General features: G+C 34.2%; 1 protein-coding gene across 2 annotated transcripts in view; it reads right to left on the bottom strand.

Annotated features, from left to right (window-relative positions):
• Window positions 1–20,448, bottom strand: part of Sytbeta (Synaptotagmin beta) — a 141,838-nt gene that overhangs the window by 13,891 nt on the left and 107,499 nt on the right. For both annotated transcript variants that reach the window (XM_064066857.1, XM_064066858.1), the window contains 2 exons: window positions 8,353–8,580; window positions 3,000–3,528 (listed from right to left, as the gene is read on the bottom strand). In XM_064066857.1, the coding sequence (XP_063922927.1) occupies window positions 3,000–3,528; window positions 8,353–8,580 (757 nt within the window). The remainder of the gene's footprint in view (window positions 1–2,999; window positions 3,529–8,352; window positions 8,581–20,448) is intronic.

Genomic DNA, 20,448 nt, shown 5'->3' with positions numbered 1-20,448 from the left:
GAGTGACTTTAGCAAATGATGTAGCCTGTAAGAAACTTATATCATTATAAGGAAAGGCACTAGAGGCTCCAAAGCACTTTCATTAAAATTCTTTCCAAACAGGAATACGTAGAACCTCAAGACTGTTTTAAATTTTTCTAAAAAGAAAAAACGGGGTCCCAAAATTAGCTCAAAAACAGGTCAGGTCAGAATTTTCCAAAAATAGTATACCAAAGTCCCTCAAAATTGTTTTAAATAATTTATAAAAAGAATCTCCATGGGCTGTCAAAATAATACACCATGGGTACCCCAGAGTCTCCAGAATTAAAAGAAAAACACTGCGGCACTCAAGACTTTTTGAAATTCTTAAGAAATTAAACAGTAAAAGCTTAAAAGTTTTTTTTAAGTTGATCTAGCAACAAAACACAAGATTTCTTTGAATTTATCAAAAAATAAAACAGTAAGGGACCTAAAATTAACACGAACATTATCCACAGGATTTGAACGTAGGCTTTTCCTATAAAATAATAATCTTCAAACTTTCTTTTTATATTTAGGGAGTCAACAGCCTCTCGAGAATACACGTTTTTTTAGTAATATTTGGACTATAACGACTTATAATCAATCATTTTTGTCAGTCTGAGGATGATTTACTTTACAATTATTTCTAAAGGGTAATATAAGTAATAAAATCAGCACGTTTTCTCCCTGTGAAAATACTACCAGTTCTTCGAAATATTCTATGAACGGTTGTAAAATACTGATAAACTTTTTTTGAAATGGCGGAGCCTTACCATGAGACTAAATATACGTAAGACGCTATGATGTTTATTTTGTGTACTATATACAACCATAAAAAAACATGTGCAATGTTTCCACATGTTTCACATGTGTCTTCAAGTAATAGAATATGAAAGAACATATTTTATTTGTCGTTGTCGTAGAGGAACTTCATGATAAATTATAAAAGCAGCTCTATAATCCTTTAAATTGTGGATGCAAAGCACGTCTGCAGCCAGCTGCTTTAAGTAGAAAATCTCTTGAACTTGCAAAGAAGGTGGTTGGAAATTTTGCATGTAGTCTATGCAAATAGTTCGTAATTTTCCTGAATCGTCCGACTTCATGAAGTTTATATATCCCGGAGTTTGTTAAAAAATTGTTTTGTTTTTCTAATATGAACTCTTTTTTCTGACCCAGCAATTTTTTGCGGTAATGTTTAAAATTTATTTTTTGTTTGTTTACTTCTTCTTACGTGCAACACGTGTCCACTTGAGGATGACAATTTAGAAGATTGAGAGTTTTTTTTTTTTTGAAAATATGAAGTAGGTAGACGTCAATATTAAAGTCAGAATTTATTTGAACATTGGATGTGTTACCGGCAATCTGGATAATTCAGGTATTTTATACAGTACCTAGGTAAAGTGTAGAATATCGGGGGCCTCTAGGCAATGTACGAAATATTACGAATATGATTATCCATTACATACTTTGCCTAGGTAATGTATACAATTCCTAGGGATTGTATAGAGTACCTGGTGGTCCATCGGTAATGTGTAAAATAAAACAATTTTTATACTTAAATAAATCACGTTAAACTCAAAATTCTTCCAGGTAAGCTAAAATAATAAAATGTTTCTCAAAAATAATCAGGTAGGTACCTACCAAGTATTAACAACTTAGGAAACAAAACAGTTCTATAAAAATAAGAAATAGATCTACTGGCTTCTCAGAATGGAGTAAGTAAAAAAAATAATTATTTATTCTTACATAAAGAACTATTGTGACATTTTGAAGTGCATAAAATCATACTTTCAACTGTCTCCTCGCGTATCTCACACTTACCTACTCTCGTCTTTTACATACATTACCGGCTGCGCATGCGGCATTGTATAGAATACCTAGGCAAAGTATAAAATGAATAATATTTCATACATTACCTTAACGTTTTAGGCATTCTATACATTGCCTAGGTATTGTATAGAATACCTAATTATACAGATTGTCGGTAGACTGGGCACAAACATTTAAGGCCTTTATGGCTTTGACGTTTAAAGTACTGTACAGCCGACCTTTCATAAAATTTAGTAAATGTAAACCATGCCACGTGCCAGAGACGGCCGAGACGCGAAGGACTGGACTAAGAGTAATTTTGTTTTTAATGTTTCTTCCGTACGTTAATTATTTAATCATTATTCTGCACATTTGAAAATATTATTAAGATTACCAAAATTTAGTAGTGCAACAATTGACACAATTAGGGAAGAAGCTTCCAAAATAACTGCCGAAACGTGGGCCAATTGTGTACGACATTCCACAAAAGAAGAAGACCAGTACAGTCTTGCCTTGTGCTTTTACCAGAACAGGTCTTTTCAGGTAGGTATCGGTGAGCGGGTTTAAGACATCCGGCTGTGACGGCCTATTGAATTATAATAGGAGTCAAATTTGGTGTGAAGCCATAAACGCGTTAAATGTTCGAGTCCAGTCTAACAGATATCCATATTAGGACGTTCCATATGAAACTATCAACTGGGGCATGACTTTTGATTTATGTTTTTGGATGCTTCCGATTGACACCCATATGAAGTCTGAGTTGTACCAGTAACAGTCCTGTTCTGTTATCTTCATTTTTTTCAGGGATATATATTTTTTAAAGTTTAAATATCTTCCAAATATTAACGAAACATTTAGTTTTATTTTATTATGTGGCGAAAATAAACGAATGTGGAAAAAAAAAGATGTGACAAATGGCGACAAAATGAATGCGAAAATACAAAAATTAAAATGACAAGACAAAATTGATGGAAAATTTACTAATCGAATAAAACCAGTAAAGATGTCCTGAGAAACCACAAGACAAAGTAGGAAAGAAATATAAAGAAAGAAGGAAGAAAGTCTAAACAATATAACGATAAAATTTTAGAAAATTATTACAATTTTTCGATTCAGAACTGTAACCTTTAGACTTTTAGTTTTAACCACCAACCTTTCTTAGTTGATTTATTAATCAGTAATATAATTACCTTCTATTAAATGTACCACCAAGTCGCTCCTATCAAAATCATACTTCAGCCGAAAATGCAGCCTCCCCAAACTCGGCCCCCCTTTCGGGCTGCTCCCGATGAACAGCGGCCCGTCCTTCCTCAGGTACAGATCCGGCTGTATCGCCCCCAGAGGACTCGCCGGGGGTGCGGCCACGTTCACTTCCGGGGTGTGTGACCTGGTCGACGGTATCAGTAGTGGTGACAGACAGCGTCCTAGGCCTACGGTCCTCGGTGACGGCGGAATCGGTGAGTTGCACGAACTGACCGACGTCCCGGTCAAGGAGGCCAGACTAGATTGGGACGGCGAGGGGGTGCGGATCTCCTCGCCGCTGATGGTGGACGTTCCGGGGGACGAACAGCGGATGTCGAGGGAGGCGGCGCGGAGAGGCGAGGGAGAGCGACTCTGGTTGCGGAGGGGGTAGCTAGAAGTGTGGATGGCTTCCTGGTGGACTGGTGTTTTGCCGTCGGGGGCGAAGGTGCGGATCTGTGGAGAGGAGCCACGGTGGCCCTGAAAGGTAGAGAAGCTTAAAAGCTTTGGTCACGGTCGGTCGTAAGAAGGTTCTGGAATATTTTTCGTTTTAGCGTGCTAATAAAAAGGGACACTGAATTTGCTATACAAAAAGAATTTAATTTAATAAACATAAGAGTAATATATATATAATTGAGTACATTTTTTTTTTAATACAATTACTCAGTGTTGGTGAGGTGGAAAATATTGCTTGTATCGTATTATTACCAGAAATCCAAAAGGGATATGAAAATTTGTAAAAAATGTCATGATCACCTGATGTGAAATAACTTTTCTTCTAAATTATACCACTTGTTACAAAACTTTTTTTTTAATTGCAAAATTTTATAACCCAGAATATTTCATCAGAAAACTTATATAACGTAAGCTGAAGACAAAAACTTAAACTTTACATCATTAAATTATCTTGCAATCCATCATTTGAAAACCATTACCATATCGTTAATTCTAGCCGTACGAGAAAAGCACATCGGCGTTGTATTTTGTGAAGTGCACATTACAAGTCGAGAATGTCTTGGAACAAGTTTTTGAATTATCTTTTGTTGTTCCATTTTTTACAAGTGAATTCAGAGCCGCTCAGTGTGAGTTACACAATGCGGTTTGAAAACTTGACAAAAAGAAAAATTGATGATTCTCAGCTTATTGAAATTCCGAACGACGTAGACCTCTTATCGATTTTGAGAATAACTGTGTCCAAATTACCTTGTAACATATTTGATTTTCAGTATAAAGTAAATTATCTTATTTTGAATAAATGTGGAATTCAAGAGGTTACAGAAGATTGCTTTTCTCAGCAGCTAAAAAATGTTGATCACATAAATATGGCAAAAAATGACCTTACAGTGATAAGAGCAGGCACTTTCATTGACATTGATATTGCAGGAATTAATTTAGAAAACAATTTTATCGCTACAATAGAGGATAACGCTTTTACGAATTTATCAAATTTAAGGGAATTAGTGCTTTCAAACAACCATTTGCAAGAATTCAATTCTGGCGCCTTTACGTACACTCCGAAACTTGCAACTTTGTTTGTTGATTCAAACAGAATTAAATCCCTTCAAGAAAAATTTTTGGCATTTTTGCAATCTAACAGTACATTACTCCTTTTGAATTTCCGCTATAACAACATCACCGACATAAGTGATAAAGCCTTTGACGGAATAGGTGATGGTTTTGAAAGCATCACGTTGGATTTGTCATGGAATTCTATTGAAATTTTACCACCGGGAATGTTTAATTACGGCTATCATTTTTTAAATATTTTTCTAACTGCGAATCCCATCAAAAAAATTCCAGGTTTACTTTGCGACGATAAGTGTGACATAGATAGTTTTGCGTTTGCTTGTGACAGAGTTGATATAGAAACTCTGAAAAATATGGTGCAATGGGCCCTGACGAACCATATTAGCATGAATACTGAAAATTGTCCACGATACGACAGTGTTACTTGTTCTCCAGATGATGGTTGTTCTAAAAGTGAGAAGAAATACAACAACGGTTTTTTGTCTATTGTAACGCTTTTAACGATTTGGTTTGTATCGATTTACTTCTTTGTTTAATGAAAAATGTTGATAAGAATTAAAACAAGTTTCGAAGTTTTGTGACACATATTGTAACCTTTAAAAATTAACGTACACAAAGTGTGTTGTTTTGCTGTATTACTTAAATAAATGTTGTGTGAAGATTATTTTTCGTTTTGATTAGTAAAATTGCTCTGTTTTCAGAATTAACTGCAATTCCATTAAATTTATTATTTTTTTTTGCATTGAACGCAAGCAAAATTTAGAATACAAATTAAAATAAATTAAATTACCTAATTGTTAGAAATCAGCAACTACTTTTGAAAAGAGGGCAACGGGTGAAGAAATTTTAATAAAAGTGCAGACATTGCTTTTGAAATTGAAGGATTATTATGTAGTCATTCAATATTTTACAACAACCAGTCCAGTAGTTTTGGAGATCGTCTGTTTAACAAAATCTCCAACAAAAGACCGATAGACGATACACCATAAACCACAACTAGGCACAATTGGAAGATTTACTTCTTCATATTGTACGAATCATGAAACAAGAAATTATTTATTCGTCAAAAATATCATTTTACAACCCCTACTTTAGGCTTTGGAAGTAAAAATAGCATAAATTATTATATGTTAAACCAGAACAGCAAAAGAAGAAAGTAACCATACAAAATTTAGACAAACTATTGAAATTTATTAGGAAAAAAAAAACGAGACCAAATGGAAGTGATTACAAAAAAAGGAAAGCATTCTTGACAGAAAAACATGCCATTAGGTGATTCAAGCAGAATCTATCTGTATGTACAATCCTTGTATGCTAACTAAATAAAAATGTCGGTTTAAAATAAACTCACCAAATCAAGGCGTTTCCCTTTTAACACTGCTTTATGAGAAAAAGTTGCAACATTATTACTGTTCTTACTAGTGTTACAGTGACAGTTCCCTATTTCCTTTAGGTTTATTTTCACGAAATGATTTTTTGTGGAATAAGTTTTCCATTAGTTGAGAGCATTGTAGATAATTTCATATATGCTAAGTCTACCTTGTAACAAACTTTTTTTTTCGATTATACCGATTTCACAATCGAGTTCACTTTACCAAAACATTCCATCAAAAAACATCTATCACGAAAGCCAAAGATAAAAAACTTATAACATTAACTTGCTACCCATCATTTGAAAACGATTACGAATTCGTTAGTTCCAGTAAAAAAAGGAAAGCATATGGACGTTGTATCGCGTAAAGTGTAGATTACAAGACAGAAATGTTCTGGAGCAAATTTTTGAATTATCTTTTGATATGCAACGTTCTACAAGTGAATTCAGAACCGCTCAGTGTGAATTATACAATGCAGTTTGAAAATTTGACAGAAAGAAGAACTGATGACGCTCAATTCATTGAAACTCCGAACGACGTATATATCCTTTCAGTTTCTAAAATAAGTGTGCGCAAATTACCTTGTGATGCATTTGATTTTCAGCATAAAGTAAATAATCTAATTTTGAATCAATGTGGAATTCAAGCGATCAAAGAAGAGTGTTTTTCTCAGCAGCTGCAAAATGTCGATCATATAAATCTGGCAGACAACGAACTTAAAGTGATACAAACAGGCACCTTTATTCACATCGGTGTAGTGAGTATTAATTTACAAAATAATTTTATCACTAGAATAGAGGACAACGCTTTTGCGAATTTATCAAATTTAAGGGACGTATTGCTTTCAAGTAATCACTTGCAAAAATTCAATTCTGGTGCCTTTACGCACACCCCTAAACTTGTAAATTTGAATGTGGACAGGAACAGAATTAAATCCCTTCAAGAAAAATTTTTGGCATTTTTGGAATCTAACACATTACTTATTTTGGATTTCCAACGTAATAACATAACCGACATAAGCGAAAAAGCCTTTGATGGAATAGCTGACGGTTTTGCAGACATCTCATTGGATTTGTCACGCAATTTTATAGAAATCTTACCACCGGCGCTTTTTAATTATTCCTACCATTTTTTTAGTATTTTTCTGCATGTGAATCCTATAAAAAAAATTCCAGGTTTGCTTTGCGACGAAAAGTGTGACATAGGATATTTTGCGATTGATTGTGATAGAATTGACTTAGAAACTATGAAAAATATGGTGCAATGGGCACTGAAGTATAATATTTTCCTGAATGCTGCAAATTGTCCACAATACGACAATGTTACTTGTGCTCTAAATAGTAGCTGTTCCAAAAGTGGGAAGATATACAACATCGGTTTTGTATTTATTGTAACGATTTTAAATAATTTGTTGGTATTGATTTACTTCTTTGTTTATTGAAAAATGTTGCTAATAACTAAAAAAGTTTCCAGATGTCACACATATTGTAACACTTAAAACTAATGTACACAAAATGTATTGACTTCTTGTTACCTTCATAGCATAAATAAACGTTGTTTAATCATTATTTTTCGTTTTTATCAATAAAGTTGGTTGTAAAGTCTTGATGTTATCAAATTTGTGGAACGGATAAACAGATATTTTGTGGTTTTCGGTTTAACATGTTCACGATAAACTTAAGACCGTCTGAAAAATTCCAAAGTAAAATCGGTTTTGTGGGTTATAAGATATATTCAAGAATTTTATTGTACTATTTTGAATTTTATTTTAAATACCCAGATACAGAAGGGTAGAATGTCCGACTAAAATAAAGGCACTAATCCAAGACATTTTCAATATTTTATGAGACAAAGTTGCAACATTGTTATTATTTTTAGTTGTGCTGAGGTGACAGTTCAAAACTTTCTTTATTAACACTAACTGGGAACATTATAGATACTTTTTGATTTGCTACGTTATTTTTTCCATTATAGCAGTTTCATAATCGAGTCAAGTCTACTAAAATATTCGATCAAAAACATTTATCATTTAAGTCGAAGATAAAAACTCTAAACTGCTGCCATTAAATTATCTTCCAACTCATCATTTGAAAACGATTATGATATCGAACAAAAAACATACGGACTTTGTATCGTATTATAAGAGAGACATGTTTTGGTGTTACATAACGCAGTTTGAAAACTTTTCAGAAGAAAAACTCAAGGTTCCCTATTCATTGAAATTTCGAACGATGTTACGTTTCATAATTATTAGTTTCATCATTGATTATTTTTTTTTTAAATAATAATGAACGCAACATCTCTAGAAAATCTCAAACTCAAGAGCAGAGCCCTTGACGCAGATGCTGGTCCTCCAACATACATTTTACAAAATAACAGTGTAAAACGTTTAATTTCCCTTTACCTGTCTCGACGCACTGCTATCCAAACTACTCTGCGATGAAACACTCGGCGTCCTGCACAGAAGTGGTTGTCCTCCGGGATACGATTTGGATTGGTGCTGCAGCGCGTGGGAACCCTGAGGTGCCGAACACAGCTCCAACGGCATTTTCATTAATTCAGCAGTTAATGCTTGAGCTGAGGCGTTTTGGGGAGGCTGGATGATGTGTTGTTCTTTCGCTACGTTGAACTCCTGCAATGGAATAGCGTTTGCATTATTTTTGTTTTTGTTTTAATCGCGTCGAAGAAGAGAAAGTATGCGAGGCATGTGTGCGATAATCGCTTCTTTTGGTGGACGGCGAAAATGCGGGGTGCGTTTTGGCAAGTCGATTAAAATGTGATGTTGAGGGATGTGAGTGACATTTTAGCGATATTGATTTGCGAAATTAATCTGGGGGATAATTAAGGGCGGATTGGAGGTTAGATTTTTCACTGTTTTGAACAGTTTGGGACTGTAGATGATTATTTGGGTTAGTTAAGTCTGTAACCCAAATTCCATAGACTCCTCATTGTCGAAATACTGGCTGGTAATTTTTTAAATTTTAAGTATAAGGCAACAATCACGGACCTTGAAGAATATTTTGAGGAACGCTTGAAATCGGTTGGTTTTTGGTCTCCTAGATTCCCAGACCCGTTTCTTTCTTCCATTTTCTGCTGGGTCACATTAAACATATCATGTTCAAAAATCATATTAATGAACTCAAGAAAGGTTTTACTGAAGCTCGTCAGATTTAGGCAACCAGTAATACCCATCAGCAAAATAAGAAACATGTTTATTTAAAATAACAATATGGTGTAAGTAAAGACATAGTCTCCACTGCCCCACGTGTATAGGACTAATGCTCAGTTTTAAAGATCACTTTTTCAAAAGTATTTGAGATCGAATATGAAAAGCAGGTGTGTAGAACATTATTTTTATGTAGGGTATTTGCATGTATTTTTAATTTTGTATTTGGGGAACCTGAGGGAAGTATGAAAAAATAAACTTCTTTCTGATGTTGCTATATTTAGGAAGAATAGATTTAGGCTACATGATACATGCTGTAAAATGAAAATGTTTCTGGAAAATAGAGAAACATTTTAGAATAAACTAGATTTTGCTAACAAACAACCATTGTTTAGGGTGCAATGTACAAAAATTTTTTTCTTGACAAACCTTGGTTTTAAATTTGCAATGAAGCTGTGATCATTCACATTAAACGAGTAATTTATAGTAACCATTTCTGTTCGAGTAGTAGAATATTTTATGAATATTCAGTGTTCAAACATAGGTTAGTAATTTAATTCGTAGTTTACTTAGTTTGACGGAACAACACCAAATCATTTTAAGGAATTTGCTGTCGAAATAGGTCGCAAAGAATCTTGAAAAGTACTACAAAAACAATAAACTCGGCCACACGACGTTGACTACATTTGGAATATTCACAGTCGGTTTTTTCTTGCTGGATAATGTTATTCACGCTTATCCAGTTTATAAGCATTGTAATTGTTACCGGATCCATTTTATCACAACTAATATCAATCATATTTATTGTGCAGTTACTATTACACAGAGAATCAGATACGTTTTTGATGGGATTTTTCCTTAGACTAATAGACATAAAAACATAATTATTGAAAATTCCTGCTGGCAAAATTTCTATGAGGTTTCTGGATAGATCCAACTTGATATTTGTTGCAGACATACCATTAAAGATTTTATCGCTAACTGTTGTAATGCAGTTGTCTTCCAATGATAACCAAGTAAATGCTGTTGTACTCTTCAAAAAATGGAACTGATTATCTACAAAAAATGCTATTTTGTTTCTACTTAAATCTAACATTCTCAGTTTCGGAACATTCACAAAAGCATTTGAATTCAATGCTTGCAATTGGTTGCGCCCTAAATACAAATCTTCCAAGTGTGGCAAGTTCACAAAGGCATAGTTTTCAATTATTCTTATAACATTTTCTTGCAGACAAATTTGTCGAATATTAAGATCCGTAAACGTGTTTGCTGTTATATTTTCGAGTTTGTTACTTCTCAAGGAAATAATATCATTTACAAATCGTAGAATTTCTGAAAAGCATTCCGCTTCGATTTCTTCAATTTCACAGTCGTCAAGACTTAGTAGATCTATTTTAAATTGAATATCGAAAAATTTACAAAGCAACGTTCGTAAACCTTTTTCGGAAATAATCAACGCGTTGGCGTCTCTGGAAATTTTAATAGTAGGTGACGTTTTTGAAATTGCTGAATCTGGGTACTCGATTTTGTAAGAAAGGTTCAAATAGTTTACGTCTTCAGGCACGGTTTCCAACATGTTAAATATAACAATAAATAAGTGAAGAAATGTTTTCCACGCAATCATTTCGTGAAAATACTTCCTAGACGTCAAAAATAGTGGCGACAGATATGAAGTGCTATTAATAGTAATGTAATATACAGAGTTGTGAAGCGAGTACATTAGAATTTTTGTTTTTTGTCTAAGTTTGTATGTTTGTTGCCACAACGACGAATTTTTACATTAACTTTTTTATATATGTTTTTATGGAGGATAATCATCAATTATTATTATTATTTGTAAGGAACTACTGGAAGTAGTTTGCTCGATCGCAAATTGCAATTTTTACAAAGTAAAACATCTCTGGGACCTAGCTACAATACTTGGTTTTAGAGGTAATTACGACGAATAAACTATCAGTGGAGTTTAATCGGAGTACAATTTGTAAATATCCTCGAAAAATCAAAATTAATTATGAAAACTAAATAAAAAATTGCTCGAAACTATCTACAGCATTTTCGAAACACTATAGAATTTGATGTTGTGAATTTTTTTATGAGAACCTCTATAAGTTAATATAAATCCATGTATAGAATGCTAACGTAAATGTAAAGAAGCGTGCTACGCGTAAGTTTCGAGTGAGTTTCTTCTTTAAAAAGTGTATGTATATTAGGTGCAGTGTGATACTAATAAAAACAGAGGTGAAAACTTGCTATGCTACGTGCAACGTTATTGCAATTTTTTCGAATTTGCAGGGCAATGCGAAATACCAATAATCTTATTTTTAAGATCTGCCATGCAATATTCTATGGAGAGATAAACAGACGTACGCACTTTATTGTGCCATCCATTAAATACAGTTTTAATAACTATAAAGAGTGTTTATAAAACATAAAATGTCACAATCTGCAAGTGTCCATGGAATACCTGTAATTGACAAACTCATTCAGATCGAACAAATTTTTACGTGAGACATTCTTCCGACGTATAAACAAACACTTGAAGCTAAAACTTATTTAATTAACACAAATACTGTGATACTAAAAACACGTGTTTTTTGTGGATTAGGTAAGTGAGTCATTACATCAGAGTCAGTAAACGTGGCTTACTTGATTGTTTTTTTGCCAAAATAAAATTTTAGATCGTGATTTTGTGAGGATTAAAAAAAAATACAAATGTAGCAAAAAGTTTTTAACTTCATTTTATTAATGTCATCATATTAATTTATTATTTGCCTTACTGGCTTAATAAGATTCCCAGTAGGGGTACAAATTAACTTAATCTACATAATACAGATAAATCAATAAAAATAAATAAAATAAAATAAATATTCGAGTTTTATATAATAATTTTTCTATTCTTTCTGCTTGCCCACTCGTTGCCATAGTTCCCTTATCTTCCGTACTTCTTTCATCCAGTCCACTCTTCTTCCATCCTCGTTTAGCATTTCTTCCCTAATTTCCTCCGATTCTCTCAATTCTTCACATCCTTCCAGCATATGCTCTATTGTTTCTCCCTCTCTCCAACATGTCCTACACCTTCTGTCAGTTTCATCCATCCAAAAATTATTTTCTTTCTCTTAATTTCCACACCTAAATCTTGCCATCATTCTTTTCTCCTTTATACTCTCTCTCTCTCTCTACTTTGGTACTTTATCCTTTTTTATTTTTCTATACTCTGCATTATAATCCAGACTCCGATATTCTCGATCTGCGTTCTTGCTTATCTATATCCTTATCTCTTACACTCAGTTCTTCTTTCATACTCCTTCCCATTTCTCTCATTTTCGCTATTTCTTCACATGGATATCCCTTTCCTTCATAATACTTGTCTCTTTCGTTCCAAACATGTTTTCCCCCTTCCTTTCTTATTTCTTTCCAACATTCTTGCAATATTTTGCAGTCACCTCCCTCACTAAACTTCTCTTCAAAACCAAACGCCCTTTTACCTGCTTCCACTCTCATTTTCTCCCTTTTTGTTTCTTCTCTCACTATATTCCCCGGCGTATACTTTTCCAATCTCAATGTCCATTTCAAGTTTTTTTCTTGCCCTCTCTCTATTTCTTCATATTCCCTCCATCCCCATATCTCAGCTCCGTACATAAATACACTTTTGATCAAACTATCAAACATCATCATTCTTCTCTTATAATCATGTCCAAATTTTCTATTAGTTATTGGTCTTTAATGTATTGAAATTGAAATTGAAATTGAGTTTATTGGTGCATAATACATAATACACACATGTTTTGCACAGGTCAGCGAATACAAATTACCAAAATCTTAAAACTATATTTTACCAAAGTCACAATTCCAAAATTCTTTTATGCTATATAGTGCCCGATTTGTTAAAACAAATTTTATTTTACTTTTAAATTTACTAGATGAGAAATACTTAACATAATCGGGTAACACGTTATAGAAACGAATTCCGAGGTATCTGTTGCCACTTTGAGTTCTGGTTGAACGTACATACTCTGGATAGATATTGTCATTATTCCTGGTGTTATATAAATGTACTTCTCTATGAGTTCTGTAAGTATTGATATTTGTCTTAATATAATTTAGACATTGTAAAATAAATAATGATGGAAATGTCAAAATCTGTAGTTTGCGAAGTGCGTTTTGACAGTTATCTCTATATTTCAAGTTGGGAATAACTCTAGCAGCTCACCTCTGCAATGAAAACAAGCGATGATGTATGGAAGAATGACCCCAAACCATAATACCATAGCATAAAATGGACTGAAATAATGCAACGTACGCAGATAATATAGTTTTTTGTGGAACGCGTTCTTTTAATTATCGGAGTAAATATATTATCTTTATTAATTTGGCAGCCAATGTTTCTCCATGCGAATGCCATAAAAGTTTGTTGTCAATATTAATTCCCAAGAACCAAGTGGTACTAGTTTTCTCCAAATCCACTTTGCAGTCTTTAAGAGTAAATAGTATCTCTACGGATTTACTGTCATTAAGTAGTAGTTTATTACTGTTAAACCAGTTTTTAACCTTTGACTGACCTTCAAGATCGTTTGAAATCACAATATCCAAATTATCACCAGTAGTTAGTAGCGATGTATCATCCGCATAAAGTATTGACAGTGTTTTGTCGATAGAACCAGGTAAGTCGTTTATGTAAATCAAGAAAAGAAATGGGCCTAAAATAGATCCTTGGGGTACGCCGCATTTTACTGGCAAGAATGTGGACGTTGTATTTTCGTATATAACTTTTTGTACTCTACTTGACAAGAATGAAGTTATCAATTTGCAGCTGGTAGGATGGATGTTATAAGCAAACATTTTCCTGATTAAAATATCGTGCGGAACGGAATCAAACGCTTTTGAGAGGTCTAGGAACTTGCCTATAGCAAAGTTGCCTTTTTCAAAGTTTGTTTCCACTGCAGAGACAAACTGCATGAGCGCATCAGATGCACCTCGCTCTCTCCTGAAACCAAACTGATTATTAGTGAACAGCCCTTTTAATTCAAAGTATTCTGATAGTTGCATTGCCAAGATTTTCTCCAATATTTTTGACAGGATTGGTAATAGCGATATTGGTCTGTAATGTCCCGTGTCGTTGGAGCTTCTCTTTTTATATATTGGAACTATAACAGCTTTCTTTAGGCAGTTTGGAAAAACCGAGAGCTTGATGCACAAATTAACCAGTCTAGTTAGAGGAACCACAATCACATCCTTTACACTTTTGATGATTTCTACGTGCATCCCATAGATGTCCCTACTTTTCTTATTCTTTAAACTGTTGATGGTGTCTCGCACGGTGACACAAGATACCTCAGAAAAATAAAAATGGGTATTCAACTTAATAAAATTTAAGCATTTAACATTTTTACACATTAAAATGACAGGGTCATGATGGTCAGGATGGCGGAATGTTTTGTATAATCCTAGATGCCATGTTAGAAAAATATGAATTAAACTCACCGTTAACTTATAGTTATTTGAGTCACTTTTTGCATTACATTTTCGTGTTTTATTAATCAAAGACCACATTGCTTTTTGTTGGTTATTGCAGGATTTAATATAATTATCATTGGCCTCAAGCTTAGCGATTTTAATACTATTTCTGTAACATTGTCTAAAGCTGTTCCTTTCCTTCTTTACTTCAATATTCATTGTTATTCGGTATAAGTCACATAAATATTGATAATGACTTCTTAATTTACAGAGGTTTTGTTTAAACCATATAATCTTTTTCTCCCTAGTTTGACTAACAATTTGCTTTTTTGGGAAGCAGATGCATACATACATTTCTAAGATGTTGACAAAATTTTGAAACATGTTGTTTATATCTGTGCTCTTAATATTTGAAAATTTCAATGTTTCGTTCCAGTTTACAGATTCTAAAAGTTGATACAAGCTGAATTTGCCTATTTGAGTAACTGGTGTAACAATAATTTTTCTTTGCGGGGAGTCATATTGTTCAAGCTAATTTGACATATAATTCCTGTATGATCCGACAACCTACTGTTTAATGGAGATATTGTACAAGATTCAGTTTCAAGGTTGGTAAAGACATTATCTATACAATTTTTGCCCCGAGTAGCATGATTTACTTTGTGGGTTAAACCATAAGTGGACATCATGTCACAGAGAACAACATTTCTCTGATCGTTTTTATTAAAAACAATATTAAAATCTCCGCCAATTACTATATTTCTACTTAGCTTGATATTGTCTAGTATATTAGAAATTATATATAAAAATTCTTGGAAATTACCTTTGGGTGGTCGATATACAGAGATTATAATAGTATTGAGGTCTGTTAGCATAACAACAGCTAGTTTACATTCTGAGATAACCGATAAATTTACCAGAGATTCTAGATTATTGCAGTTAAGTGTTTCGTGTGCTAAGATAATGGATTCACCATAGCCTAAATTTCCACAGCAGTATATAGATGTAGTGCGGACATCTTCAATATGTACTGTTTCCCATTCGCTTGCGGTGAGCCAATGTTCGCTGAGACAAAGCAGGAGACGTACACAGGATTGATGTTTGATAAAAACATCCACTTCATCCACTTTGTTGCGAAGAGACTGTACATTTAGGAACAACATGTTAATTAAGGCTTTGTCCGTGCACTTTTCACTGGAAGAGCATGTACTTGAAAAACACGTACTAGAATTATTGTTCAAGATTTGACTTGCATCAACTTCTTCTTTTGTTCTAAAAAAATATTACGTAAATTGAACTCACGCAGACAGACGCCTTCTGGCCAGAATTCTTGAGATATAATAACTTTGATTATGTCTTCGGTTGGTAGACCCAAGCAAAAGGCGGAATTTTTACCCTGAGTGTTGAGTTTTTTCACTTCAACATCTTCATGTCCATTTACATCAGCAATATAGTTCTTGATGTCATCTACTGTGATGTTGGTTCCTTGTATTCTTCCAACGTAGTACCATTTCTTACGGGTGGCACCAAGAATTTTATTTACGATCTTTGAATTTCCAGAGTTGTCCTGTTGTTTAACCTTTCCAGTGCAAAAGGTCACTTTGGCTGCTGAGTTCCGGATTCCTTTATTATGGTTGCTGTCCAGATTCCGGTTAATGTTCGTACTACTGTTGGTGCTCATCTCTTTCTTTCGGTGTGTAACTGTTTTCCAATCTGTTAATTCATTTTGCTCAACATTCTTAGTCGGAGAGTTTTTCGGTGATTCTAAGTACCACGGTGCGTCAGAGAACTTTTTGTTGTTGTCAGATGAAGGCGGTATGAAGGGACCTTTTTTAGGACTAATATTCACAACCATGACCAATTTTTGGGCTGACATTTTTCATTTAGCATTTGTTTGTGACTGCGCATTTGTTCATTTGCCGCTTTTTGTGGCGTTATTGATGTACTCTTGGTTGTTCTTTTTACTGAACTTATCTTTGAAGGTTCTTGATTATTATCATTAATTTCATGGTATTACGGATATCTTCATATAACATGAATTTTTTCATGGAGTTCTTCTGTCATTGCGTCTTTCTGCTCTATTATACATTTTAGGAGATAAATTTCAGTTCTTAAGGGATCATCTCTTTCTGGGGTCTCAGTGTCGATGTCGTTATCTTCGTTAACACAACCATTTATTTTATTTGTACTGATTACTTTAAATTTTTTATTTTTACGTATAGCACAACTAGGATGGTATTTTGCACTGCACTTAATGCACTCAACATACGATTTACAACCCGCTTTGCACTTTGCGCAACAGAGCTGTTTAGACACATCTTCCTCTTCCGCCATCTTGAACTTGTGCATCGTAAGTACTGCAATTCTTTCACCTGTTCAATCTTCTTCCCTCTCCATGCCCACTCTTCCTTCTCCTTTCTTACTTTCTTCCCAAACACCACCATTTCGTACGTACTTCTCGAAACTTTTAATCGTTGTTTTCATTTCTTCTCTTTTCTTTGCCACTAAATCATCTGCGTACACCAACGACCACACTTTCTCTTTGCCCACTACCACCCCTCCTGTCTGTGCTTTTCTGAACATTTCATTTATATTTCCTAGATAAGCTGCAAACAATGCTCGGCTGAGTGGGCATCCCTGTCTCACTCCTCTGTTTGTATAAAAACTCTCGTTCTCTATTTTATTCACTCTCACCTTACTTACTGTTTCTTCATATATTTCTTCCATTTTCGTTACCAGGTACGCATCTACTTCCTTTCTCCTCAAATACTCCCAGATTGTCTCTCTATTCACGCAATCAAACGCTGCTTTGAAATCTATGAACAATGGGTATATTCGTCCACCCTCGTTCCTTATTTCTCTTCCCACTAAATGCCGCAGGATGTACACATTGTCCATTCCTTTCCTAAACCCTGCCTGACCGTCTGGTAACATACCCCTTGCTTCCATCTCCTTTCGTAACCTCTCATCTAGTATCATTGTGTATATTTTGTACGCCTTCGATAGTTCTTCACATCACTTTTTTGCCCCTTTTTAAATACTGGGATTATTATACCTTCTCTCCACTGCTGGGGAAACCCTTTTCCTTTCCAAACTCCATCTAGCATTACCCATATCCTTTCTTTCACTCCTTCTGTCCCGAACATTCACGCCTCGTTCTGGATTCTATCCCCTCCTGGTGCCTTTCCTCTTTTCAGTCTTTCAATCTGTCTTCCTATTTCATCTTCTGTTATTTCCGAACCTCTCCACATTTCTTCCGTCGTTGTGATCCCTTTATTTATTTTGCAGCATTTTTCCTCACAACCTTCCAATAATTCCATAAAATGTCTTTTCCATTCATGTATTTTGATTTTCCTACTCATACTTCGTCTTCTGTTTTCAGGGACTTTATTATCTTTTCTTTTTGTTCTCGTTTTTCTCTTTTTCTTTCTTCACATTTTCTCTTATAATTCTCTCTTGCTTTTAAGTGCTCTTCTTTCCTTCCCCTGTTATTCTTCCATTTTCTTAATTTTTCCCTTGCTTTTCTATTCAACTCACTACATTCTCCGTTCCATCCATTATTCCTCCCTTGCTATATGTATATCTTTCTTTTTTCCGTAGCTTCTACAATTAAGTTTATCAGTTCTGCTATCATAGCTTCTATAACTTCTTTCACTTGGAATTTGTTTTTTTCTAGTCTACTTCTGTATCTTTGAATTCCCTCTTCATCCCATATTCTTTTTTCTGTTTCTTTTCTTTCGTTTCTTCTCTCTTGTTTTTGTACTTTTGCTCTTTTCTTTTGATTTTTATTTCTAGTGGCATGTGGTTTGATTCTACCCTTTCCCCCACTTTGAAACTCTCTATTTCTTCCCACGCCTCTTCGTTGACAATCCCATAGTCTATATAATTGATTCTCCCCTAGCCTCTACGTACGTCCATTCTCCTTCTTCATGTCCTTCCTTGTTTCCATTCAAAATTTCCCATCCAATTTCTTCTATAATCTCCCAAACTATTTTCCCTTCTTTGTTATTGCTTTGTCTTTTGATCTTTTTTTCTCTCCCTTTTCTTTATCTATTATTCTTGTCCCCTTATCGCCCAATCTTGGGTTAAAATCTTCTCCTATAAGTATTTTTCCTTCGCCTTTTTCTTTTGTTTCCTTTTCTAGGTTTATCTTGGTTTCCTCCATTTTCTTGCTATAAACGATTATTATTTCCCATCGATTGTTATCCAACTGTATTATTTTCTTCATTAGTTCTTTTTATCATTACTTCCCTTTTCCATTTCTTTTCGAATTCCCATTACTATTTCCCCGCTTGCTCTCCCCTTTTCCTTTTTTCGTAATTTTGTACCAGCTTCTGTTTTTCCGATTTCCCTATCTGCACCCTTTATTCCTTTTCCTTTTCCTTTGCCTGGTTTCCTTCCATTTTTCCTCCTTTTCTTCCTTCCTGCTCTCTTCTTCATTCCATTCAAAATTTCTACCGACCACAGTTAACTTTTTATATCCCATTCTAACCCTTTCCGTTATTTCTCTATTTTGTTGCCTATTCTATTATCTTGTTAATGTTTCAAACTAACAGTAGGACGTTCCATATGAAAACACTAAATTGGAATGAAAACGCGCGCAGCATGATTTTTGATATTGAATGAAAAAAACTGGGAATGAGCTTTTAGGTAATAAATACGGAAAACCGTCGGTATTTCTTTTTTTGAATGATTGTGCCAGTTTTATGCTGTTCTGTTATTGATTGAAAGTTTTTTCTATCACACATATTGAAATGATTTCAATTTTATTTTACTGCCTGGTAAGTGTGTTTTCAATAATCATAAGTGTAAGTTGTTATATTATCGGCATACCTATAATTCACCAATGAAAAGTAAACTACCGAAAATTTGCTGATTATTGTGATTTCAGCTGGCTCTGTGTCAACACTACTGCTCTGAAAGAATCAATTTTTTTGAGGAATTTAATAATTTCATTTTCGAAAATCATTATAATGAGAAAAAGATGAATATCTGAAACTTCTAGGAAATATAGTCCTTACGTTAATTTTTTCACCCCAGTTAGTCTTGTTGTGTTATTTTCATCTCTCTAAGAGATATATATTTTTTAAAAGGTAGTTCCACGACCTATTAAAAAAATATGTTATGGAACAAACTTAATACTTTTAAATGTGCATGATGAGGATTTCGGCATTATTTATATATTTTTAATTGAAATATCCTGACCGAAAATGCATCCGAAATTTAGAATATGGTTGAAGTCTGAAAAAATCGTCGAAATTTAACTCTCGTATGAAACCAAAGACAATTTGCAAACATTTTCCGTCTTCCGCTAATCAATGAAACGTGCATGCTTTATTTACACGTTCAATAAATTTAAACTGGCGGTCAATACTGAACACATTGAATATTTCATGATCACGTTGAAACCGAGCTGGATATTTTTCATTATAAAACGAAGTCATCATTGGTGCCACCAGGGTCCGGTATTTTTCACCACATCGCCCAATACGCCTCACGTCAATCAAACAAAAACCTCCCTTATCGCCCCCATCACCCGAACAATAAAGGTTAAAGGTGCAGTTGCCGCAAACCCCCATCAAAACCACCAAACACATCGCGACCCGGCCAAAAATCTTGATTAAATTACGAGTTTGTGCCGGGCTTTGTTAGTGATAATGCATTAGGGCCTTAATACGTCCCTCGCCCTCTCCACCGACCATTACTTAAACAACTCCATTATTGCTAATCTCAAAGTATACTTTGAACTTTATCACTATTAATTAACTTGTTGATGTTTCTTAAACGTGCTAATTATATTCTGTAGCTCCACAAAGTCGCAAGCTTTTTTCTAATTGGAGGGCGACGAACCGTCAAAAACGAATTTCAAAAGGGGCTCTT

Source organism: Zophobas morio, unplaced genomic scaffold (assembly GCF_036711695.1).
Source record: "Zophobas morio isolate AGI-343-1 ecotype UQ-CSIRO unplaced genomic scaffold, CSIRO_AGI_Zmor_V1 ptg000029l, whole genome shotgun sequence".
Taxonomy (NCBI): Eukaryota; Metazoa; Arthropoda; class Insecta; order Coleoptera; family Tenebrionidae; genus Zophobas; species Zophobas morio.
This window is presented reverse-complemented; position numbering and strand designations above follow the sequence as displayed.